The sequence below is a fragment of the Ammodytes marinus genome (assembly GCF_949987685.1).
Source record: "Ammodytes marinus genome assembly, chromosome: 7".
Classification (NCBI taxonomy): Eukaryota; Metazoa; Chordata; class Actinopteri; order Uranoscopiformes; family Ammodytidae; genus Ammodytes; species Ammodytes marinus.
The window spans coordinates 14,926,182-14,949,017 of record NC_137211.1 but is presented as its reverse complement, the minus strand read 5'-3'; the positions used below and the strand labels follow the sequence as shown (position 1 = coordinate 14,949,017).

General features: G+C 43.6%; 1 protein-coding gene across 4 annotated transcripts in view; it reads left to right on the top strand.

Annotated features, from left to right (window-relative positions):
• Positions 1-22,836, top strand: part of LOC307253211 (cyclin-dependent kinase 17-like) — a 47,069-nt gene that overhangs the window by 16,808 nt on the left and 7,425 nt on the right. For 3 of the 4 annotated variants that reach the window (XM_080031130.1, XM_080031129.1, XM_080031132.1), the window contains 8 exons: positions 5,608-5,741; positions 8,839-8,964; positions 19,514-19,570; positions 19,694-19,808; positions 20,046-20,140; positions 20,249-20,311; positions 20,665-20,788; positions 21,721-21,841. In XM_080031130.1, the coding sequence (XP_079887256.1) occupies positions 5,608-5,741; positions 8,839-8,964; positions 19,514-19,570; positions 19,694-19,808; positions 20,046-20,140; positions 20,249-20,311; positions 20,665-20,788; positions 21,721-21,841 (835 nt within the window). Of the gene's footprint in view, positions 1-799; positions 887-5,607; positions 5,742-8,838; positions 8,965-19,513; positions 19,571-19,693; positions 19,809-20,045; positions 20,141-20,248; positions 20,312-20,664; positions 20,789-21,720; positions 21,842-22,836 lie in introns of those variants that run through there. The other variant, XM_080031131.1, reaches the window with a different exon arrangement.

The window sequence follows — 22,836 nt, the reverse complement described above, 5'->3', positions numbered from 1 at the left end:
ACCAAAGAGGTCAGGTGGTTAAACGTTAGACGGATGAAAGTGCATATTTTCCCAGAAGGAAATGTATGTTTGGGCTGTGTGTGTGCGCGCACGTTTCAGTGTGGTTTATATAGAGACAGAAGACCTGTAATTCTGAGATGACGGGTTGTAACAGTTTGAAGCTTGTGTGTGTCGGGCTGTCTCTGCAGCATTTTGCCTACCTGCACGTTTGACCTTCCTTAGTCAGCAGGCAGAGTGGGACTGCAGAGAGAGAGAGAGAGAGAGAGAGACAGAGCGAGGGAGAATGAGACGTGGAGAGAGGGAGTGTCTACAGTGAAAGGGAGAGAGAGAGAGAGAGAGAGAGAGCGAGAGAGAAATAGTTAAAGTGGAGTAGTAGCCGAGGGAGTTCTTGCATTGTGATTACTGTGCCTGTGCAGTCTGTCTTCCCAATGTAAAGGCATAGGGAATGTTCTCTACTGCACGGGGCTCTCCTAAAAATACATAGACAGCCTGAAGATTGGAATTTTGCCCAGCAAGCTTTGTTCCTCAATCAGCTGCTACTGCCCGAAGAGCTGGGGCACACCCAGACCTGGGACGCCAAGACTGGACCAAAGTTGTTTGCTTTTCAACTATATTGACTTTTTTATTTTTTATTTATTTCTTTGTGTAATGTATAATTGAATCGCAATATCAACCGTGGTTCTTTTTAATCTTCTGGAGCAATTGGATATGTCGGGCGACCCACAAGGGGGCTCTGCTCCTGCTCCCAGCGTGGGAGACTCGAGGAGTGGGGAGGCTAGAATGGGAGATGGGATGAGAATAGGGGAGAGAGAAGCCCCGCTGAGGCTGTCACCTTTCCGTATGCTTCGAGTGCTCGACTCATGCCGTCCCCCGGGAAACCGTATCGGTGAGTCTCATCACTCGTCATCATCCTCTGCATCAGCAAGTTCATCATGAGATCCAATTTTCGAGTTTCAAAGCTATACTGATAATAACAGCAGTTTTTTTTATATAAACATTTATAAGTTTAATAGATTTTTAAGGATTAAAATGTTGTTGTAGATAGATGTAGATAGATGCAGACAGACAGACAGACAGACAGACAGACAGACAGATAAATAGATACATAGATAGATAGAAACTGTAATTAAGTCTACATATTTGGGCCATGTACAGGCCTAGAATAGTTGTACAGTATTTCTATCTTGCAAGTATTATGTCTTTATATATAGCTTTCAATGTGTGGGACATTTAATGAAGATCAAACGTGTGTCCTGAGGCTTAATTAGACACAAAGATGTGGAATTATGTTAACTAGCTTTCTCTCACAAAAAAAACAAAAAAACTGCTGATCCTACAACATTGAACATCATTAACCTATTTTGAAATATGATTTCCTTGTTGAAGCTGGTTTAAAGGCCCAAGGGCAGTGAGTGTGTGGGGATCTCCAAGGGATCCCAAAGACTTCTTAGGGTGGTAAAGAGTATTTTGTATTCATTTGCTTGTACGCCCAATTACAGCAGCATCTCTATTCTTGCCGCTCATGCCAGATTCTCTCAGTGCACCTTGAGCAAACCCACTGAACTCAATGACGGGCCAGGCCTTGAGTTAGAGTTTATGGCGAAAAATCCCAAGAATGACATTACTCTGTGAGGTGTGTATCGTACTCTTAACTTATTTTAACATCCTTTACGCCGGCTTTTATAAGTCATTTTCCAGGACGAAAATGACTTGCCCACTCCCTCTATTCTAGACGCATGCTCTGCTTCTAGATGCATGCTAGCAGGGGAGTCAGCAGCAACCCTAACTAGGCCAGCCTGGCTCCACGCAGGGAGGCAGTGGTAACTCATGACATTTACTGTCTGCTCTTGGTTTACTATGGAAGTGGAGCAGAAAGAACCCGCAGGAGACCGGGAAAAGAATGCCCTGTTGCGATTTGGGAAGTGTGTGCGTGTGTGTGTGTGTGTGTTTGTGTGTGTGTGTGTGTGTGCAGCCTATGAGTGTGTGTTTGTTTTGAGGAGAGAGAGAGTGTGTATGAGGGGCAAATGCACACACATAATGGTGATGAATGGAATTATCCTTCCCATGGTCAGTTATTTTGTCTGATCCGCCCTCATCCTTATGACATGTTTACAGTTTACACTAAGAGACAAGATCAGGAGTTCTCCGAAAGTGAGAAAGAACTGTCACATAATAGCAGTTACTGGAAGCTCACTCGTGGCGGTCACGTTTGTGTGTGTGTGTGCGTCTATCATTATGTAGATATCCTGGATCAGTTTCCCCCCTCTCTCTGGTGTCAGTTACCTTGCGTTTTATGTTTCACCATCAGGGTTGTGAGGGTTGATTCCTGATATGACTACCAACTGCTCAGTTTTCGTACCAAGCTATTCTATATGCGTAGCCTCTACTCTTGTGTCTGTCTTTGACGCCACAGGCAGTATAGGCCACATCAGACTCAGGGATTTAAGTGACTACGGAGAGGTTCACTTTGCATTAACACAGATTGAATGTTTTCATGTTGTGTGTTTTTTTATACTAATGAGCTTATGCTGCAGATATAAGTTAGACCCTGTTTCCACCTGGCATTAATATGTGGTTCTGAGGAATCCGATCGTTATATGTAAATGTAATATGCTTGTTCACACCTGGCCTTAACAATGCGTCTTCTATGCGCGTTTGCGATCCGGATTCGAATTCCCCGCGCTGTATGGAAATCAGCTCGTACATCATTTCCGCTTATAGGCTACTGTTGTTTTTAATCGGCGGGGGCAGCAGTGCCCCGCCCTTGCCTAGTCTGCCGGAAATAAAAGAAGAAGAAGAAGAAGTGTTGACCATCCACGACCATAGACATTATAAATCCCTTTATAATGTCTATGGTCACCTCGGCAAGAGTCTTGTGTTTTGGTGAAAATGTGAGCACAGCACTGTTTATTGTGTGGTGTTTTCCTCGTCAATAAATTAATCACTTGGTTACACTGTGTCCCACTGCGTAGCTGCCGCAGCCAGCACTGTTCGCTCACTGTCTCTATTATGAGTTGCACCGAGCCGTCTCTGTGTGTTTACGCCATAGATAGTAGTAGGCTAAATACACGCTCACAACAACACGGGGGGAATAAATAAAAAAGCGGCTGGTTTGACCGAGCAAAAACGAGAGACCGCTGGCTTGACCACAGTTGGTCGAAAGAATCATTTCCGCCTTGTGTAGTCACCTCGGCTAGAGTGAAGAGAGTCAGTGTGTTTTGGCGAAAATGTGAGCGCGGCACTGTTTATTGTGTGGTGTTTTTCCTCGTCATTAAATGAATCAGTTGGCTACACTGTGTCCCACTGCTACGATGTCACGAAGCTGCCGCAGCCAGAGCTGTTCGCTCACTGTCTCTATCAGTTGCACCGAGCCGTCTCTGTGCTCACAACAACACGGGGGGAATAAATAAAGAAGCGGCTGGTTTGACCATGCAAAAACAAGAGACCGCTGGCTTGACCACAGTTGTTCCACACATAGACTTTATTATTTACCTGCAACGGTGCGCTTTTATGACGTGAATTGTCGCGTGAATGAGTACGCCTTTCCGCCCAGTCACTCGCCGCAGTTGAGTGGGCGGGGCCTAATGTGTATGAGATACGCATACGTGTTTCCACTGTTAATGGGTATGTGGATATGTGGTCTCAAACCACCTCCGAATGTGGATAATCTCAATGCGCATTCAATGCGCATTGAGCGTGTTTCCACCTGTAGTTAGCGCGATCGGATCCTAAAAACCACATATTAATGCCAGGTGGAAACAGGGTCTTAGACTGATGGACAGATGTAGGCTGAAATTAGCAGATGGGATCTACACAGGTGGTTGACTGTGTCTATAAGAAAATTGTGGATACAACGCCCCTTAACTGTGGGATAATGAGCACATTCCACAGCCTGTCGTGAGCTATTGCTTAAATGTATTATTATCAGATTCAGAATGTATTTTTGAAAGGGTGAGGGGTTAACTTTATGTTTCTTTTATATCCAGGGTAATGCAAATAAAACCCCAATAGGTTCAATACTAAATTAATCTAATTTTTTATTAAATACATTTAAATATTAATACAGTCTAAGCTGAAATATAGTACAATAACCAACCATTCTTAAACTAATAAAATAAACTATTAAAATATAAATTTAACTTTGAGTATCATGTGCAGCAGCCACAGACTGTATATTAAAGAAGCCTTGTTTAGCAAAATACATAGAAGGACATTCTTATTCAAAGAAGCAGTTGATTCAGAATAACTTTGACACTGTTGCTGGTCTAGCTTGCAGGTGACATGGCTAAATGTGGTAGCAATCGTTAAGATGCAGGGGGCATGTGATGGGCTGAAATCTAAAGACTGTATATCAGCCTCAAATTGGAGAGGGCTACGAAAACACTATTGTCATGTAAAGTGACAGTGTGGGAAATAAAAGGTGTCATGATATTGGAGAAAAGGGTAGTAGCCTATGATAAAACAACAGACATTTGAAATACAGTAGGTCTACTTCTATTTCTCAAGCCTTTTACTAACTCAAAAAAATAAGCTTTTTTGTAAAGATAGATATTCATTTGTTGATATGCTGCTCACATATTGAGGCCACCCACCATCCACAATCCACATATTTTCCATTTTGTATTCCAAAGGGCGGAGACCGAAAGCCTTTCTCAAATCCTAACCTTGACTACATGAAAGCGATAAAAACAAAATACCTATAATCAGCCTCAGGTTGTGTTTTCCTCCCCACAGCTGAACGACACCATAATAAATAGTTTAACCAATCATTCGTTTTCACGGCTGGCTTGTCACAATCACGCAAGGGACTTATTTTTCTCCCCCACATCCCCCTAATCTTCCCCTCTATCCGTCTTTCCTCTGCCTATGGTGGCTATTCAAAATGTAAATGGTAGATGTTGAGAGGATGAGATGAAAGTGGCGTTAGGAGTGAGCATGACAAACACATGACAACACACACACACACACACACACACACACACACACACACACACACACACACACACACACACACACACACACACACACACACACACACACACACACACACACACACTGTTTGTGCTGTACAAGACCCAGACTTGAGAAAGATCAGGCTCTACGCACAAAAACCCAAAGAGAGACCCCTCCACCCTCCCCCCTCCACGTTTACTCACAGACCATTGAAGGGGGCCGCCACGTCTGCTGCACCGTGACTCATTAATCACATGGACTGGAGAGTGGGAACGGAGGTGTGTTGGTTGGGGGGAGGGGGAGGGGGCAGGCAAAGACGGGAAAGCTCCCATTGCATGGAGGGGTGATATCGATCTCTGACCTCCTCATCTTACCAATGGCATTTTATACACACTCAGCACACACACCCCTGCATGGCTGGTGGTACAATCCATCATCCAATGGATTGGGACCACCCCACTATGGCTTCTTCTCCCAGGGCTGATAAAACACTTAGACAAAAGGTTGTGTCCTCTGACGGATATATGGAAGGTGTGATAGAGGAGGAGAAAAACAAAAGAAATACAAGCAGTTTAAAAAAAGCGAGAGTTGAATAACAGCTCAAATGGATTTCCTGACAATAACAGTCTGTCTGTGTGTCTCTGTGTGTTGTAGGCATCGTCCATGAGAATGTGAAGATGGGTTCGGATGGGGAGAGTGACCAGGCGTCAGGGACGTCTTCTGATGAGGTCCAGAGTCCAGTCAGGGTCCGAATGAGGAACAACCACCATCGGCGCATCTCTAATGAGGTATAAGGCTGAGAAAACATCTCACACAGATTACACCTGGGCACTGTCTGAAAAACATTCACTATTCAGCATTAGGCTATACTTACTCTACTATATGGAGTTTGATGCAGACTATGTTCAATGGTTGAGCTAGCCCAATAAATCAGCCATATCCACATTAGCTTCTTACAAATAAAGCGGTATTGTCATATTTCTCGTTCTAAAAGTGACAACAAAAGGTCTATAGACTATTTCCATTACATAGTTTGTCCACCAGAGAGCACTGATATATTTATGTTTTTACAGGGTACATGTCCTCATGTACCGTATGTAAAAAAAAAAACACACAAATCTAAAGTAGCTCTGTCTGGATCCCATATATTGTCTTAAACCCCTTTATCGTCATTATAATTGGTTTCAATGATCCAGTATTGGTTTGACTGCATCAGGTCGCAAAGTCTTTTGTGACCCGTATGGGTAGTCAGGAAGTTCCTGTGAATGTGTCTGGCAGAGTTGATCTTTGTCGCTTTCTTTTGCCACATCCCTGTGCAGAGTATGAGCTTGTGTCTCAGCCAGTGTGTGTGTTTGTGTGTGTGTGTGTGCGTGCATGCGTGTGTATGCTTGCGTATGAAAGTGTGTGTGTCTGTTTTAGGGATTCGTACGGTGATGAGCGCAGCAGTCTGCTGCCTCGCACTGCTGTGAACGGTGGAATTGGCGAATTAAGACCATTTGAGGGACAGAAAAAATGCTAGGGTGAGGGTGTCATGCAAGTAGCAATAATGAGTGGTACAACAAAGAAAGCGTAAATCTTTAGGGACACGGCTCGGTAAAACGATAAGAGACGAGAGGTAGAAGGTGAGAGGGAGGACAAGATGAGAAAAAAGAACAACAATATTTCCTCTCAGCCTTCCCCCTCAGTTCACCCCTTCCCCCCATCTGCCTTTCTCCCCTCAGGAATCTGCCCATTCATTTCTACTCTGCTCCTGCTTTCCCCCTCCTCCTCTTCTGAGCAAGTGGATGGCACTCTACCACAGTGCCAGCCTCTCTCTTTCTCTCTCTCTCTCTCTCTTTCTTTCTCTCTCTTTTTATCTCTCTCTCTCTCACTCTGTGTGTGCAGTCATGTGGCAGGTCAGAGACATGCGTCGTGGAGAACGCATGTGTGTGAGTGCATAGAAAGACACAGTTCAAGGAGGACAATGAGGGAGCTACTAGAGCTATTCTGCATTGTGAGTATGGGGTCATACATGTTTGTGTGTGTGTGTGTGTATGGGTCTTTATTCAATCTATGACAGTCAATGAGAGTGTAATTTTGTCCATTGTTGCCCCTTTGAAAAGGAGTGCAGATAGTTCACGTTGCCTTTGTCATCAGAAGTCTCTGAATTTATGAATTGCACGAAATCTAAAGTGTTTTAGTGGAAACGTTTAAGAAGATTTATATTTTTCTGGGAGGACTATGGAGCTCAATGTGCCTTTTTATTTTACTGTTGGTGTTGCAGGGCTTCCTTGCCATGTATTCTAATCTCTTTTTTGGATTCAGACATTGAGTGGTGCTTACAAATCTGTACATTTCTTAGGTCAAAGTCAGTAGGTCAGGTGTGTGCTTATATCATTTCATTCAATTTTACAACATGTACATTCTGCAGACGATGTTTTTAATATGTGAGTGTATGTTTTCAGGGTGTATTTTGAAAACGTGTGGCGTGCAGCTTTCCGAAGCTGACGGCTCGTATGTTATATCGTATGTTATGTTGTTATGCTAGCCAATTAGCATAAATAAAGGCATTAGAGGCGTGGAAATCCCCCTGCCTTTGATCTTCTGGGATACACACACTTTCCGCTTCCCCACTAACACTCACATGTAAACACACATAATTTCTCCGCCTTACATCAAAGACACATACCGTGGGCCTATTGGGACGGGGCCAGCCAGCCACTGCTGCCATGGAAACAACATGTGATCGGCACCTTGCCAGTGAACGTGTCCTACATTGATAGCATATGGGAGTGATGCATTGTGGGAAAAGTATAATCCCACACATTGTGTTCAAGCAAGACGGCCAGGGTTTGAAAGGTACTTCAGTTGATGTCGAGTGAGATGGTCAGAGGTGTTCTCTGCACATGTGCTACGTAGTAAAAATACCATTTTGACCCAATATAGAAAATAATTGAAAATAAAAATAGGTTAAATTTAAGGCAAACAGTTTGTGAAACAGTACACACACTCAAAGAGATGTCAACTTCAATAGGCGTAACAATAAATAATATCAACAACTTCAATAATAAAGATTCTTGTTCCAGATGTGCTCCAGATGAGTTTGTGTGCTTAGGAATAGCATTGGGCCAACCTTGTCCCGCTGCCAACAATGTACTGTGAAAATGACCCTGAAACCTTCCAGGATTTTGTCTGGAACCAGTCCCATCATGTAGTGACTTTGGACTGGCCTTTCATTCAGCCTCTCTGGCCGTAAATTTCATTCATATCCTAGCTCGGCAGTCATTCACGACAACAGCATATGGCACCGGTGAACCCAAAGTGTGGGATTGAGCTGCAGTCACTTGACAAACTCACTGCCAGGAGTGACAGACGGAGAAAGCAGATTGTTTGTGGTACAAGAGAAGGCTGTGTCAACAAGGCTTGAGAAGGAATGTTTGATGCCAGATCATGGGGATCGATTAGGGCAAAGTCATCCACAAGCTGTCATAGGATGTCTGGTTAATAGAAGTTATAAAGTTTAATATACTACTCCACTGTTTAATGCTGAGTCAGCTTGAGCTTGGTCAAATGGAATGATACAGACCAGAATACAGGTACAGTTAGTCACGTTCACTTATTTAACTACTAGAAATATGGGACAGTTTTATGTTTTTATTGGTTTAATTTTTGTTTTCATTAGTGCACTACATGTTACAGAGCATAGAACATCAATGCATATGTACAAAAATATTTCACATCCAGGTGATATCAAGTTATATCTTTGAATGATCAGTTTATAGTGTTACAGGTTTCAATTGAATTAAAACAAGATATTTGATTGATATATTTTAACCCGATTATTAATGTGTGATTTATATATTGTTTTAATCTCCCCCTCTCTCCATCTCTCTCTCTCTCTTTCAGGACATAAACAAGCGTTTGTCTCTCCCGGCTGATATCAGGCTACCAGAGGGCTACTTGGAGAAGTTTGCCATGAACAGCCCGCCTTTTGACAAGCCTATGAGCCGCAGGCTACGACGTGCTTCATTGGTCAGTACCCATTGTGTGTATATTTCCATTTGTGCAAATGCGTGTGCAAAAGCAGCTGATATGGGTTTGGTTAGTTTAGTCAGCTGCTGTGCTGATGTGTTGGTCGCTGCACACACAGCGTCTGCATGTGTGAGACTCCTGTGAGCACGGCCTGGTGTGTCTGCTGCTCTTTTGATGCTGCGGTTGTTTAGAAACAAAAGTAATATGAACTTTCAATGCCCTTTTGAAGCACTAAAATGGTAGAAAAAAAGGCCATTATACCCTCTGACACACTGAATTCAAACCAATACACACATTTAAACACACAATGAGCTATGCTATAGACAAGAGCTTACAATGGCTCAGTAGGGGGATGAATGATGAATTCATTCGGTATTATGTATCCAGGCCAAGAGCATTATGGGTATGAAACTGGGGAGGGGGGAGAGAGAGGAGGGGTTTGCTACTGGATAGAGAAAGAGGGGGGAGTGATGGATAGAAATAGGCAGATAGTCATGAATGTGTAGCATGTGTCGTTATGTCCCTTTGTATTGCTGCTTAAGTACTCCGGCTCTTTCCTTTGCTTTTTCTTATTTTGGTGACACTTTGTTCCACATTCGTCTTTTATTGTTTCATCTCAAGTTTCCCCTTCATACACAGCTAACAAGGCAAGATGGCACTGCTTTCTGTTTCACTCATTACTCACTTTCGTCCACCATCAACCATTGTTGCTGTAATTATTGTACAGGGCTGGTGCCCGCCCGGCCTTGGGCTCTCAGCTTGAAGTGATTTAATGACGCAGCTATTCTGTAGGAGTTTCAAAGAGATGAAAGGAAAGGATCTTTGAAGTGAGGTTTGAAAGGAGGAAGGAGGGTTTATGGAGTAGGGATGGATGAGAACAAGGGGATAGAGTTTAGAGATACTTAACAATGTAAATGAGTGACGGGCATTTTCTGACATGCCTGGCTGTATCCTCCTGTGTGCGCCTGTGTTTCTTTCGGATTGTTGTTTGCATGTGATGTAATAAATCATCAATAATTCAGCAGTAGCGTCAGACTCATCTGCTGCGGCTCCACTCCTGACAAGGATTACACAGCAGGATACCTTGAATAGAGCGAGAGAACAAGGGAGAGGGAAAGATGCAGAGAGGGATGACAGGAGAATTTTAAGGGAATAAAAAGACAGGGGGACATGATTAAAAAGGTGGTAAAATGCTTAAAACAAGGAGGAACTCAAATTAGGAGTGCAGTGTAAGAAAAGACCCAGAGGTGAATGTGAATGAGCTTTACAGCCCTGACAGACTTTTTTTTTTGCTAGAGGTTCATATCGTTTGCACTATTTAGCACAAATGCAGACCTATGTTTTTGACTTTAACATTGCACTGTTTGCACTGTTAAGTTTTATTATTTAGATGTATGTCGCTCGAACTGAATAGAGGTTTGATGGTTAAAAAAAAACTGATGAAAAATTATGAATAAATGTCTTAATCCCTCGGTCTCCCCAAAAGTGAAACGTGTAAATGTTGTACTTCCTCAGTTGCACTTTACCCGAATGTAAGTCTTAAACAGTGCAGTATGTTTCTGAATACACATATGTAATGGCTTTTAAGCTAGTAAGAGCTTGGCCTTTGTTGCCGTAACATAGAAAATGTGTCGGCTGTCCCGCAACAGACGCTCACATTGGAAACGGTGTATTTTGATCTTTGAATCGCCTCCATTGTAATGTAAGTGAAGTTGGTCGGTATCAATTTTCTCTCACAGCTCGTGCCCATTGATAATCAATTATTCACAGCCGTCCTATGAGATCCAGTGTTCCATGTTGCTGAGAAAATAGACGTCCTCTTTAATATATTATTTTATATCATATGCTACATAAAGTATGTGCTATACCAGGGGTGTCAAACTCATTTTGGTTCGAGGGCCACATACAGCCTCTCTGATCTCAAGTGGGCCGGACCAGTACAATAATGGCAAAATAACGTACATCAACTCCAAATCTCTAGCTTTGTTTTTCAGTAATATGCTTTATCACTCAGTCTACATTTGTAACCTACATTATCACGGATCACAAGGGATCTCTGTACCCCCCAGGAAATGTCTTAGTAAAGGTTGCTGCTGGCCATGGGAATAGGAGGTGCGGCGCGGAGCGCCGCAGCAAAAATTTGGGGGGTATTTTGCTCAAAGATGCCAATACGCACTAATGAAATAAACAACTGTTTATTTGAATACACAAATACAACAGGCACTGACGTTACAGTTGTCCAATTTTGTTTACTATATGTACAGGGACACATTTTGTGCAAACATGCAGACAGTACAAAATAAAATTTAATAAAAGTGCAACTTCTACTGTTTTGATTTATTTTTAAATACAGAGGTTATTGGTTGTTTTGGAATGAGTTTTTCCCAATTTAAAACATAAAAATAAAGCAGCATGGAAAATTAGGAAATAAATCTTGTAGGCCTACACTAGCATGCTCCTGCTCGTTTCGCACGTGCAGAGCCGCGGACACATCGCGCTTGCTAGTACATTAATTGTTCAGCACTAAAAATAAAAATTGTTTTATTTATTTTTTATTTTTTTGGTTTTTACTTTGCCATAAAGCACTGGAGGAAACATTAATAGCGGTGAAGCAAGATTGCCATTTACCATTTCCCACGTTGCTAAAATGTGCTTTTTTTTAATTTAGGCTGCCCCCTAGCGGCTGGAGTGAGCATTTTGGTTATTTCTTTAAAAATTCATATCTCCTCACAGGAATGGGCTAGAGACTTTGTTGAATGGGTGGACTGTATAAGGCTAATGGGTTAGAGCAGAGTGTCTTCCTGGGGTGTCGGTAAGAACACACAGTAGATGGTAGGATGCAGTCATGGGCTTTAATAGCAGACTTTGGTGGTTTACAGCACAGCACAGCAATGCACAGGTTAATTAACTTAGGCTTTGTGGGGTTAGGTCTGTATAAGTAACAGAATGTGTGTGTGGTCTGAAAAGGAAATAGACAAGAAACCACACTTGCATTAATATCGAATAATATAGGCTATACAGTATGTTCACAAATATGATAAAAGGAATAACAGTATTGCCTGTGCATTACTACAGGTAGGCTAAACAGACATATACTCTTTCACTAACACAGTGTTACAATGGTGAAACACAAACCAGTGTTAAGTGGTCAAAGGCGGGAAACATATAGAACAAAGGGCTTAATGGCTCATTAACGTGACCGTTACACTATAAACGACCCGCGAATTCACACACACAAAGATCGTCGACATTGCACTATATGTAGCGAAATAACATTAATAACAGGGGCTTACATATAATAGGGTGACACCAGGCTAGTAACTTCAACTAAGGCTGCATAAATTAGGATAATGAAGTGGGCAAAATCGCCGTTTTCTACATAATAATTAGCTTAACACAGGCCGTGACAAACAGGTAATAAACTCACTTTAAACACTCATAAAGCTCAAGAAATATATAAGTCACGGTAGGCTTAACCTAAAACATGTTATGTGCCGTTCACAATGGACAAACTCACGTTTTGGTCAATAACGCACACAAACAGACACTACTCCTCCGCTGAACTCTCTGCCCCTCTGTGCGCATGGAATGTCCAAAAGTAATATAAGCGCGGGCACGGCGAGTGCGGGTGCATGAGGGAAGCGGCCTTTCCAACAAAGCCGCCCCCAAATTTGTGTTGAAATTTGCACCATGGAAAGGCCGACCTAAGGTCCATCCTGGCCGTCAGGATTGCCCTCTCCGTCCGGTAACTCAGGTAGCATCTCCGTCTTCCTAGCAGCTCAGACTCTGGATACACGATCTGGGGGAGGGAATCGGCTGGCCGCCCCATCAAAAGGCTGTTGGGTGTCACAGGATCTGGATCTGCTAGGTCTGCCTTCAGGAGTCGATAATCTTCAGGAAAGCTCTCCAACTGGTCCCTACTTAGAGCTTGATCCCTTGCATCTTGAAAGGTACTGGTTGGAGGAAGACCTGCCGCCCCATTGAGGTTCTCCACCCCTGCCTTTCCCAGTTCCTGCCGGCTGCTATATTTGGCCCTGTCTGTTTCGGGTGGTAGTGGGGTGATAAACCCACGGAAAGTGGTCTCTGAGGTAAGATCAGTTACAGCGCTGGTAACGTGCTTCTCCACTTCTGCAGTGCAAACTGCTGTCTTGTCAGGGTCTTTCACAAGGCGTCTCTCCATGCTCATGAGGCAGGTCATCACAGCTTCCTTGGGGGCCTGGAGGCATGGCGAGTCTTTCTTGCGTAGTAGTGGTGTGGCGTAACTGAGGTCACCGTTCACCTCCACTCTGGTCGTCTTGGTTTTCAGGAGGTTGGAGGCTTCCTGATCCTCCCTAGATCTTGTTACTTGCTTCTCAAAGCGATAAGGTAAGACATCGAGCTGCCGCAACCTTTCTACATCTCTCTTCAGCTTGAGCTCTGCAGGGGTGAGGGAGAGGAAGAGGCACTGCTGCGGCTGAAGCTGTGTCTGGAGGTATCGTGCTGGTCCCTGTAGCGCCCATCCAAGCCGTGTCTTGATGGCAGTTGGCCCGTCTGGTGGGCCAGAGCGAACAGGTGCAGTTGGAGTGATCAAGTGAGTGTGATCAGCGCCGATGAGGAGTAAGGGCTGCACATGTTCAAAGGGCTGCAGTGGGATATCTTTGAGGTGCTTATACCTTTGCAGGATGGCAGCAGGGTAGGAGTGGTCAGCCAGTTCAAGGTGTTTGGCTGTGAAGGCTGCTGTGATCTCAAAGATCTTCTGAGGATGGGTTGCAGGCGAGATCTGAAAGGAGACTGAGGAACCATTAATGGTTTGGACATCTTGGCGGATCGTTCTCAGGGCTAAACTCTCATCTGTGCCTTGTAAACCAAGCTTGTGGGCAGCAGGAGAGAGAAGGATAGTACGTTGCGATCCATCGTCCAGTACTGCATAAGTGTTGAGGGTCTTACCTCGATAGCGAAGCAAGACTCTGATGACCTTAAGGAGGACTCGCTTGCAATCTGTGGGGTTGTCCAGATAGAAGGATTGAGTAATTGAACTCACCAGGGGGGGCCTTTCACTCGCGCCTTTGGAGTTGACTTCATGGAGGATCTGGAGGTGTTTGCCATTACATATGCTGCATGGCTTCTTCAGGGTACACTGAGCGGCCATGTGTGTACGTCCACAGCGCCAACATCTGTGATTGGTCTTGATCCAGTCGGTAATCTGATCTTTACTGAATGCCTTGAAGGTAGCACACTGGCTGAGATAATGATCGTCCTTTCCACAGTAAGGACAGAAGGTCTTCTGAGTTTGCTTGGACGGGGCTGGCTCAGAAGTCTGTTCCTCTTCAACCTCAGCGGCTCCATGCAGTACGGTAGTTGAACAGATGAATGATTTAACCTCTCTCTTGGGATCCGGTCTCTGCCCTTGTTTAGGTCCCTTGCTGCTGGTATGGCAATCGAAGCTCTGGCACCAAGCCTCATACTGGAGCCACTCTGACAGGTCATGGAGAGTGTACACTGGCCCAGGGCGACGGCCCATATGACGTCGGAACTCTGACCTCATCTCTGCTGGTAACTTACTCAGGAGTCGCTCTGCATGAGACCCGCATCTCAGCTCTGCTTCACCTTCAGGGCCTAGAGTGTTCAGCATGCCCACAAGGGCCCTTATCTGTAAGGCAAATCTCTGAAATGCTTCTGTGTCTCCCCTCTGGACGTCAGGTGAATCCATCACATTGGCAATCTTCTTAAGAGCCAGCTTATGAGGCTGTCCATATCTCTCAGTTAGAGCAGCCATTGTGTCTGAATAGGGGGATGGGGAGTTAAGAAAGGCGTCCGCCACCAGGCGAGCATCTTCAAACTTCAAATGATCCATCAAGATTTGATACTTAAATAACTCGGTGGCGTCGCGAGGCAACAGGTTGTCAAGGGCTATCCTTAAACGAGTGAACTCGCTAGGGTCGTTAGTGACAAAGTTTGGTATTGTTGGCTTGGGACCCCGGTAGATCTGTTCCTGGACTGCTGAGTATGCGTGAGGTGTCATTGGGGCACCTGAGTGAGGTCTCTGCGGAGTGGGGTAAGGTTGCTGAGAAGGCACCTGTGGTGGGTGAGCATGGAAGGATCCAGGTGGCTCTACCTTGGGCTGTTGATACCAAGCATGAGCAGGCTGAGCTGCGTAGGCAGCAGGTTGTGACTGAACAGGAGGCTGGTGCAGGTAGCTATAGAGCATCGCTGTAGGCTGCACCCGAGAGGCATCATAGTACGGCATGTAGGCAGCTTGTGGTAACGCATCTGGTTGGGGCTGACTAGGAGTCACAGAGGCTAATTTATCTTTGACGACTTGCAGCTCGTGTAGCATGCTCCCTAAGAGATCATATAAGCCCTGGTCCTTGGCTGAACCATCCATCTTGGTAGGGGGTAGGCTGGGTGGATGAGGATAAGGCTGGTGACCAGTCAACTGACTCGAGGGGTGAGGATAGCTATAGCTGGGCTGTGGAGGATACTGTGGAAGATACTGCGCCGTCGAAGCTCCAAGGTTGTGACTCATCTGGGGTGGTTGCGTAGTCGCAGGCAAAGACTGAGGAAATGTCAGTGTTGCAGTACTTTGTGCTGGGTTGACAGCGTACGGCTGGTACATACTCACTGGAGGTTGAGGTAACCCGGGCGGGCCAGGTGGCACGTGTGGTAACTGCTGGAGGCTCATTTCCCATGGCCGGTGGTAAGGGAGGGGCTGTGGAGCGGGGATAGGCTGTAGGAGGGGACCATGAGGTCTGGAAGCATGATGTCGCGGATCCATGCTTTGCTTACTTGAAGGTGGAAGTCCCTCCTCGAAGGCTGAAGTCAGTGCATCCATGGGGCCTGACTGGCTTAAGGGGCTGGATGCTCCAGAAGAGCCTGGAGATGCTATCGCTCCATCCTCGGTGCCATGTGCATGCTGTGCTGTGTTAAGGGATAAAGGGGGTTGACTAGTAAATCTCTGGCCTACACTCAAGTCATAGACATAGTCTAGGAGGTGGGCAGGTGGCTGAAGTTGGCGTCGTGGCCTTGGCTGCATGTTGAAAGGCAACGTCTCAATCCAGGAAAATCACAATATCCGGCTCGAAGGACCAAATGTTGAATGGGTGGACTGTATAAGGCTAATGGGTTAGAGCAGAGTGTCTTCCTGGGGTGTCGGTAAGAACACACAGTAGATGGTAGGATGCAGTCATGGGCTTTAATAGCAGACTTTGGTGGTTTACAGCACAGCACAGCAATGCACAGGTTAATTAACTTAGGCTTTGTGGGGTTAGGTCTGTATAAGTAACAGAATGTGTGTGTGGTCTGAAAAGGAAATAGACAAGAAACCACACTTGCATTAATATCGAATAATATAGGCTATACAGTATGTTCACAAATATGATAAAAGGAATAACAGTATTGCCTGTGCATTACTACAGGTAGGCTAAACAGACATATACTCTTTCACTAACACAGTGTTACAATGGTGAAACACAAACCAGTGTTAAGTGGTCAAAGGCGGGAAACATATAGAACAAAGGGCTTAATGGCTCATTAACGTGACCGTTACACTATAAACGACCCGCGAATTCACACACACAAAGATCGTCGACATTGCACTATATGTAGCGAAATAACATTAATAACAGGGGCTTACATATAATAGGGTGACACCAGGCTAGTAACTTCAACTAAGGCTGCATAAATTAGGATAATGAAGTGGGCAAAATCGCCGTTTTCTACATAATAATTAGCTTAACACAGGCCGTGACAAACAGGTAATAAACTCACTTTAAACACTCATAAAGCTCAAGAAATATATAAGTCACGGTAGGCTTAACCTAAAACATGTTATGTGCCGTTCACAATGGACAAACTCACGTTTTGGTCAATAACGCACACAAACAGACACTACTCCTCCACTGAACTCTCTGCCCCTCTGTGCGCATGGAATGTCCAAAAGTAATATAAGCGCGGGCACGGCGAGTGCGGGTGCATGAGGGAAGCGGCCTTTCCAACAGACTTACTTTTTTTTTTGAAATGCTCATAAATGTGTGCTCTACAAGTCGCGGGCCGGATTAAATCATCTCGCGGGCCGCATCCGGCCCGCGGGCCGTATGTTTGACACCACTGTGCTATACTGTATAGTATGCTATCGTTGTTTGATGATAGAACCTAAAAAAGCATAGCCTAATTGAACTCCAGTATCGGTCCGACTTGTATGTTGTCATCAGCAGGTTGAACATGGAAAAGGTGGCACATTGCAAGATGTTCATTGATTGAAGCGAGCTTGAGCTTGGGCTGGCTGCATCATGTTAATGAAAGGGCTCTTCTTTCCTCCCACCTCCTGTTGCCTGCCACGTCCTTTCTCAGCAGAAGGCAGTAATCTTCTCTCTTACACTCAATACTCCCACTCCATCCTCTCTTTCTCTCTCTCTCTCTCTCTCTCTCTCTCTATCGTGCCTTTTAACAGTCGGCACAGGCACAACCCCCTATTTAAAAATGAATAGCGCCCGAGGTAATGGACTTTCTTCTCAATACGCTTTAGGACGGCAGCTGCAGACATCTCTATGCTCACGTTTACTTACTGCTGTCGTCAGTCTACCTATCTCTGTGTCTCTCCTCAGTTCCTGTACAGGCTCACGCGCGCACATTTTGTCTTGGTATTTTATGTTGCTTTAATTTTATCACCAAAACTTGGTCTGACCTAGTTCTGCTGAGTAAGCTCACTGGAGCGTTGGGAATTAAATGAACCCGTTGCCATCAAAAGCATACGCGCACGCACACACACACACACACACACACACACACACACACACACACACACACACACACACTTATACACACCCAAGGTATATTTACAAATAGGTTTGTAAAGTGCATCGACAGAGAGTGCTGTTGCATGATATGAGTAGAGACTTGGCTGGAGGTACAGAGCTGGGCCTCACTTTGTTGAAGAGACAAGAAGGCGAGATACTACAGATTTATTTTCAGGAGTAGGATGTGTGTGTGTGTGTGTGTGTGTGTGTGTGTGTGTGTGTGTGTGTGTGTGTGTGTGTGTGTGAGTGATGGGGGGGATATGCCTCATATTTCCATTTGTTTTTGTTTCATATGTTTTTCAATGTCTGTGTGTCACTGTGTTTGTGGGTTTTGCTCATGAGACTGAATCCCCTGCCAAAAGAGCGGCACAGCCCTGACAGCCCCTGTCACAAACAGAGACGGCAGCAGTGTGTTTGTGTGTGTGTGTCTGCATGTGTGCAGCGTGAGTGCGTTTACATCCTAACGTAGGCTGGGTGTCTCATCGCAAATATTCTCTTGCCTATAACACACACGGCCATATACTGTAACTACATTGAGCACATGCCCTTGAACAGACTATACTGTATGTACATGCATACACATCCCCGCATTTTATATTGATGTATTTGGTTCCTTTCTTTCTTTTTATTATATTCAAGCAATTACCAGATACAGAACTAGATAATAAATAGTAAAACATAAAAGATATTAAACACATCAATTCATTATAAAAATGTAATTATGTGCATACCCATGCACACACACACACACACACACACACACACACACACACACACACACACACACACACACACACACACACACACACACACACACACACACACACCTGTTTCATTTGTGTCAAGCGTGTCATTTTGTGTCCGAGATCGTTGCGACGTTGGCTTTTAGGCATGCCTTTAAAGAGATCACATGCTTGATCAGCTAACTTGGTCACTGGAGACCCTCCCCCCCATACGCACACATACAGCAGTGGCCTGGCATTCATATCAGCATCACGGTGGGACGAGCCTGCGTAATATTGAGAGAGATGGCTGGGTTCGGAGAGATGAGGGCAGAGAAAACATGGCCGCAACGACCCTGACAGTGATAGACAAATAAGTGCGGGTAAAGTGACAGCGAGAGAGCTACACACTGACAGGCCTGTGGGTATCACAGCTTGGCATAGCTACATCTATCTATAATTCATGACCCGAACCCTGCGGCCCCAAACATTATGCAGATAGACCTTTAATAATAACTGAATGCGGGCTAAGCTCAGAGTTTTCCATTCACACACGGATTTAAAGAACGGATGCTGAATATCTATAGAAAGACGTACAAGTAAATATGTAACCCCCATTAAGTTATCTGGAGTGGAAGAGCACATGCCATGTTTGATTGCCTTTGTTATACTGACGTCCTGTGGCCAAAGAATATACTGTATGTGCAGCTTATAGCGATGACATCACTTTTGTAGCATAAAGTGAGAAAGGGAGGAGGCGCTGTGGAGAGACCACATTCTGTTCAGATTAGGCTAACGAAGCCTCTCCTTTCCAGCTATGAGACACGGGCGTGCATGTGTCACATGTGTGTGTATGACTTGTGCAATGCAACATGTGAAAACTGAACAAACAGCTGCAGCCCAGAGGATTTGATTGTAGAGATTAGGTTGAAACACCATGGAGTAGCCTCGCTTACAGTAATATCAGGTCACAAATAAACGCAAACTACAGTGATACTGCACATTGATAGCGTTGATAACTTCATAACCTCCTTCTCTTTCTATCTTCTCCAGTCTGAAATTGGCTTTGGGAAACTTGAGACCTACATCAAGCTGGACAAACTCGGGGAGGTGAGAGCAATAGAATACATTTGTGAAAGTGACTCTAGTGTCGAGTGAGACGACACTAAAACCCCTCAAACACACGGTTTGCTTATTTTTTACAATGCATTCAAGTGCTTGCTCTCTTTGCAGGGGACCTACGCTACAGTGTTTAAGGGGCGAAGCAAGTTAACAGACAACTTAGTAGCTCTGAAAGAGATCCGTCTAGAGCACGAGGAAGGTGCGCCCTGCACAGCCATCCGAGAAGGTAGTGAACTGCTGTTAACAAGTTGAAATCATGTGAAGTAGACAACTCTTACATCAACATGGAACCCATACTGACATCAAGAATGTTTTGACGGTTTTGACAGTGCTGTTGGGACTTAGAGGGGTTACTAATCCGTGTCGTATGGTGGCTCCTGGAGCTGTTAGTGAACTGTTTTGTTTTTTTCTCACAGAATGCCTGTATTTGACTGGCAGCCTCTGATATGTCTCCCTCTTCTAGTGTCTCTACTGAAAGACTTGAAGCACGCCAATATTGTCACTCTCCATGACATTATCCACACTGACAAGTGCCTGACACTCGTGTTTGAGTACCTGGTGAGTGTCTGTCCTGGGAATGTGTGTATGTTTATTGTGCTTGTCTTTAGAGGCTGTGTTTTACTAATGTTAATACAAATGTGTCTTTCTTTCTTTGTCTCACATCAGGAAAAAGATCTGAAGCAGTACATGGATGACTGCGGTAGCATAATGAGTGTTAACAATGTCAAGGTACTGCAAAGTGAATCATCTTTTTGGAGCTGTGGTGAACTCTCTAGTATCTCAATTGAGAAATTGCTGTTTACTAATATATATAATATATAATAATATTTTCAACAATCACAATTTTAGACTTACCTATGGCTATAGCTTCCATCTAGTTCTGATTTATACTTTTAGACAATGGCAAAATGCCAGGCACCTTCTGGCTTTTGAATGGTCAATCTAAAAATGGATTTGTGTCCTTTTAATCACTGTTTTATTATAAGTTTAATGTAATAACAAGTAATAATCATTTACCGTAAGTAGTAATGATGTACCACTAAGTCATACTAAAGTCCTGTCCTCGTTCCACTCCACTCCAGATATTTCTATTCCAGCTCTTACGAGGTCTTGCATACTGCCACAGAAGGAAGGTCCTCCACAGAGACCTCAAACCCCAGAACTTGCTCATCAATGAAAAAGGAGAGCTCAAACTGGCAGACTTTGGTATATCACTGTTTAACTATATTGACTAGAAGCACACATCATCATTGTATAATATCTTGAAACCTCCTGTATTAGTTTTACTTATCAGATGCTGAGAAGCAGCGCTCGGCTCGGCCCAATAATGATATATTGCCTGGTTTTCCTTCAAATAATAACCGTAGCTTTCATTGCAAAATGTTCAAAGCTTGATTGAAAAGAGGGATTTACACATATCTGATACTCAATAATGTTCATACTAAACATACTATACTAACTACACTATAAATAACTTTGTCCCATTTAATTAAGCCATCAGTTTCTATTGTGTTTTTTTTTTTTTCCAGCCCTTGCTTGTGTTGACTGTTACTATTTTCTTTTCATTCTCCTTTACTTTTTCTTCTTCTGTACTTGAAAAGCGCTATATAAAAAAATATTATTATTATTATTATTATTATTATTATTATTATTATTATTATTATTATTATTATTATTATACTAAATACAAATGGTTGCTAAGCATTTTCATATAATAAACTATGTCTGACAGCTCCATTAGCGGCCTCTAGAGGCCATAGAGCAAACATATTTTGTAGTAACTTACCATCCAAGCACTGCTCTCCTAAGGCAATAATTAAAAAAATATCATACATGATTGCACATCTCCATGTTCAATAGAGTGATAAAAAAGTGAATAAAAGTAAAAAATGTAAAGTTTTTTTCTGGTATGATGGACCCGAGGTGCTCCACAACACATGAAGCAATATCTCCAGCAACAATGAATGTCCCTTTTTTTTGCCTTGTAATTAATTTTTTACTACATTTATTTATTCGTCAATATTATTTTAGTGTCTGTATGTGTGAAGCACTAGGTAACTGTGTTTGAATAAAATATATATAAATAAAGCTTTGCTGATTGCTTACTTACCTATTTCCTTTTTGTGTTTTAAATTAAGGTTTGGCACGAGCCAAGTCTGTTCCTACGAAGACATACTCCAATGAAGTAGTGACACTATGGTACAGACCACCAGATGTGCTTCTAGGCTCCACTGAGTACTCAACCCCCATCGATATGTGGTGAGCAAACACACATATGCAGCAAATACACACAGCTCCAGAGAAAAACACGACATCCATGCCCGTTCTGTGTCTGTCTCTTTATTATATGAATTTGTACAATACTCATTAGACAGAACCCATAGTTTGGGGAAAGTTGTCATATGTTTAGCATCATTGAAGGAGAAACATTTTACACTATTCTTCAGCACTGGAGGATTTTGCACTTAATGCAAGAATTGAAAATTGTGGAACTGTTTTAAAGTGAATGCTCAGTACACTATAGTACAATTGTCGGTCAAGTGACCTTGTGCAGTTGCAACATGGGTAATATAACAGCATAGGCAGAGTGTTTATTCTACAATCTGCTTAGGTGTCACATGTGCTCTATATGTGTTTACTTTAGAGGTGGGCATAGATTAATTTTTTTAATCTAGATTAATCTAGATTAATTTTGGAATTAATCTAGATTAATCTAGATTAAAATGTCTCATTTGAATTCATTCATAATATGTGTGTGCTCCTAAATAATGACTCAAAGTAAGTCTTTGAGAACGTGTTTCTCAAGCCAGGTGGCGCATCAGACCAGGGGCTCATCTCCTGTTTCCAACATGCATCACAAACTGCTTGAGGAAGCTGTTCTACTATGATAATTGGTGATGAAAATAAATAATGTTCAACAAGATGTTACTTAGTAACGCGTTACCGGCATCGGACCTCTTTTTTCAGTAACAAGTAATCTAACGCGTTACTATCTCCAAACCAGTAATCAGATTAAAGTTAGTCATCAAAGTCACTGTGCGTTACTTTTTCTGTAATTTTCCTTAGTGAAACATTTTACATAACTGCACAAATGACTGCGATTGCGATTTTATGTAAATAAATGTGCACGCATGTGTCTCTAAACGCTCCAACCGCTCCTCTCGTCTTTTTGGTAGCGCCCCTCGTCTCTGTCATGCAGCGTGTGTGTGTGCGCCTGTCTGTGTCTGTGTGTGTGTGTGCAGCAGCATTACGGC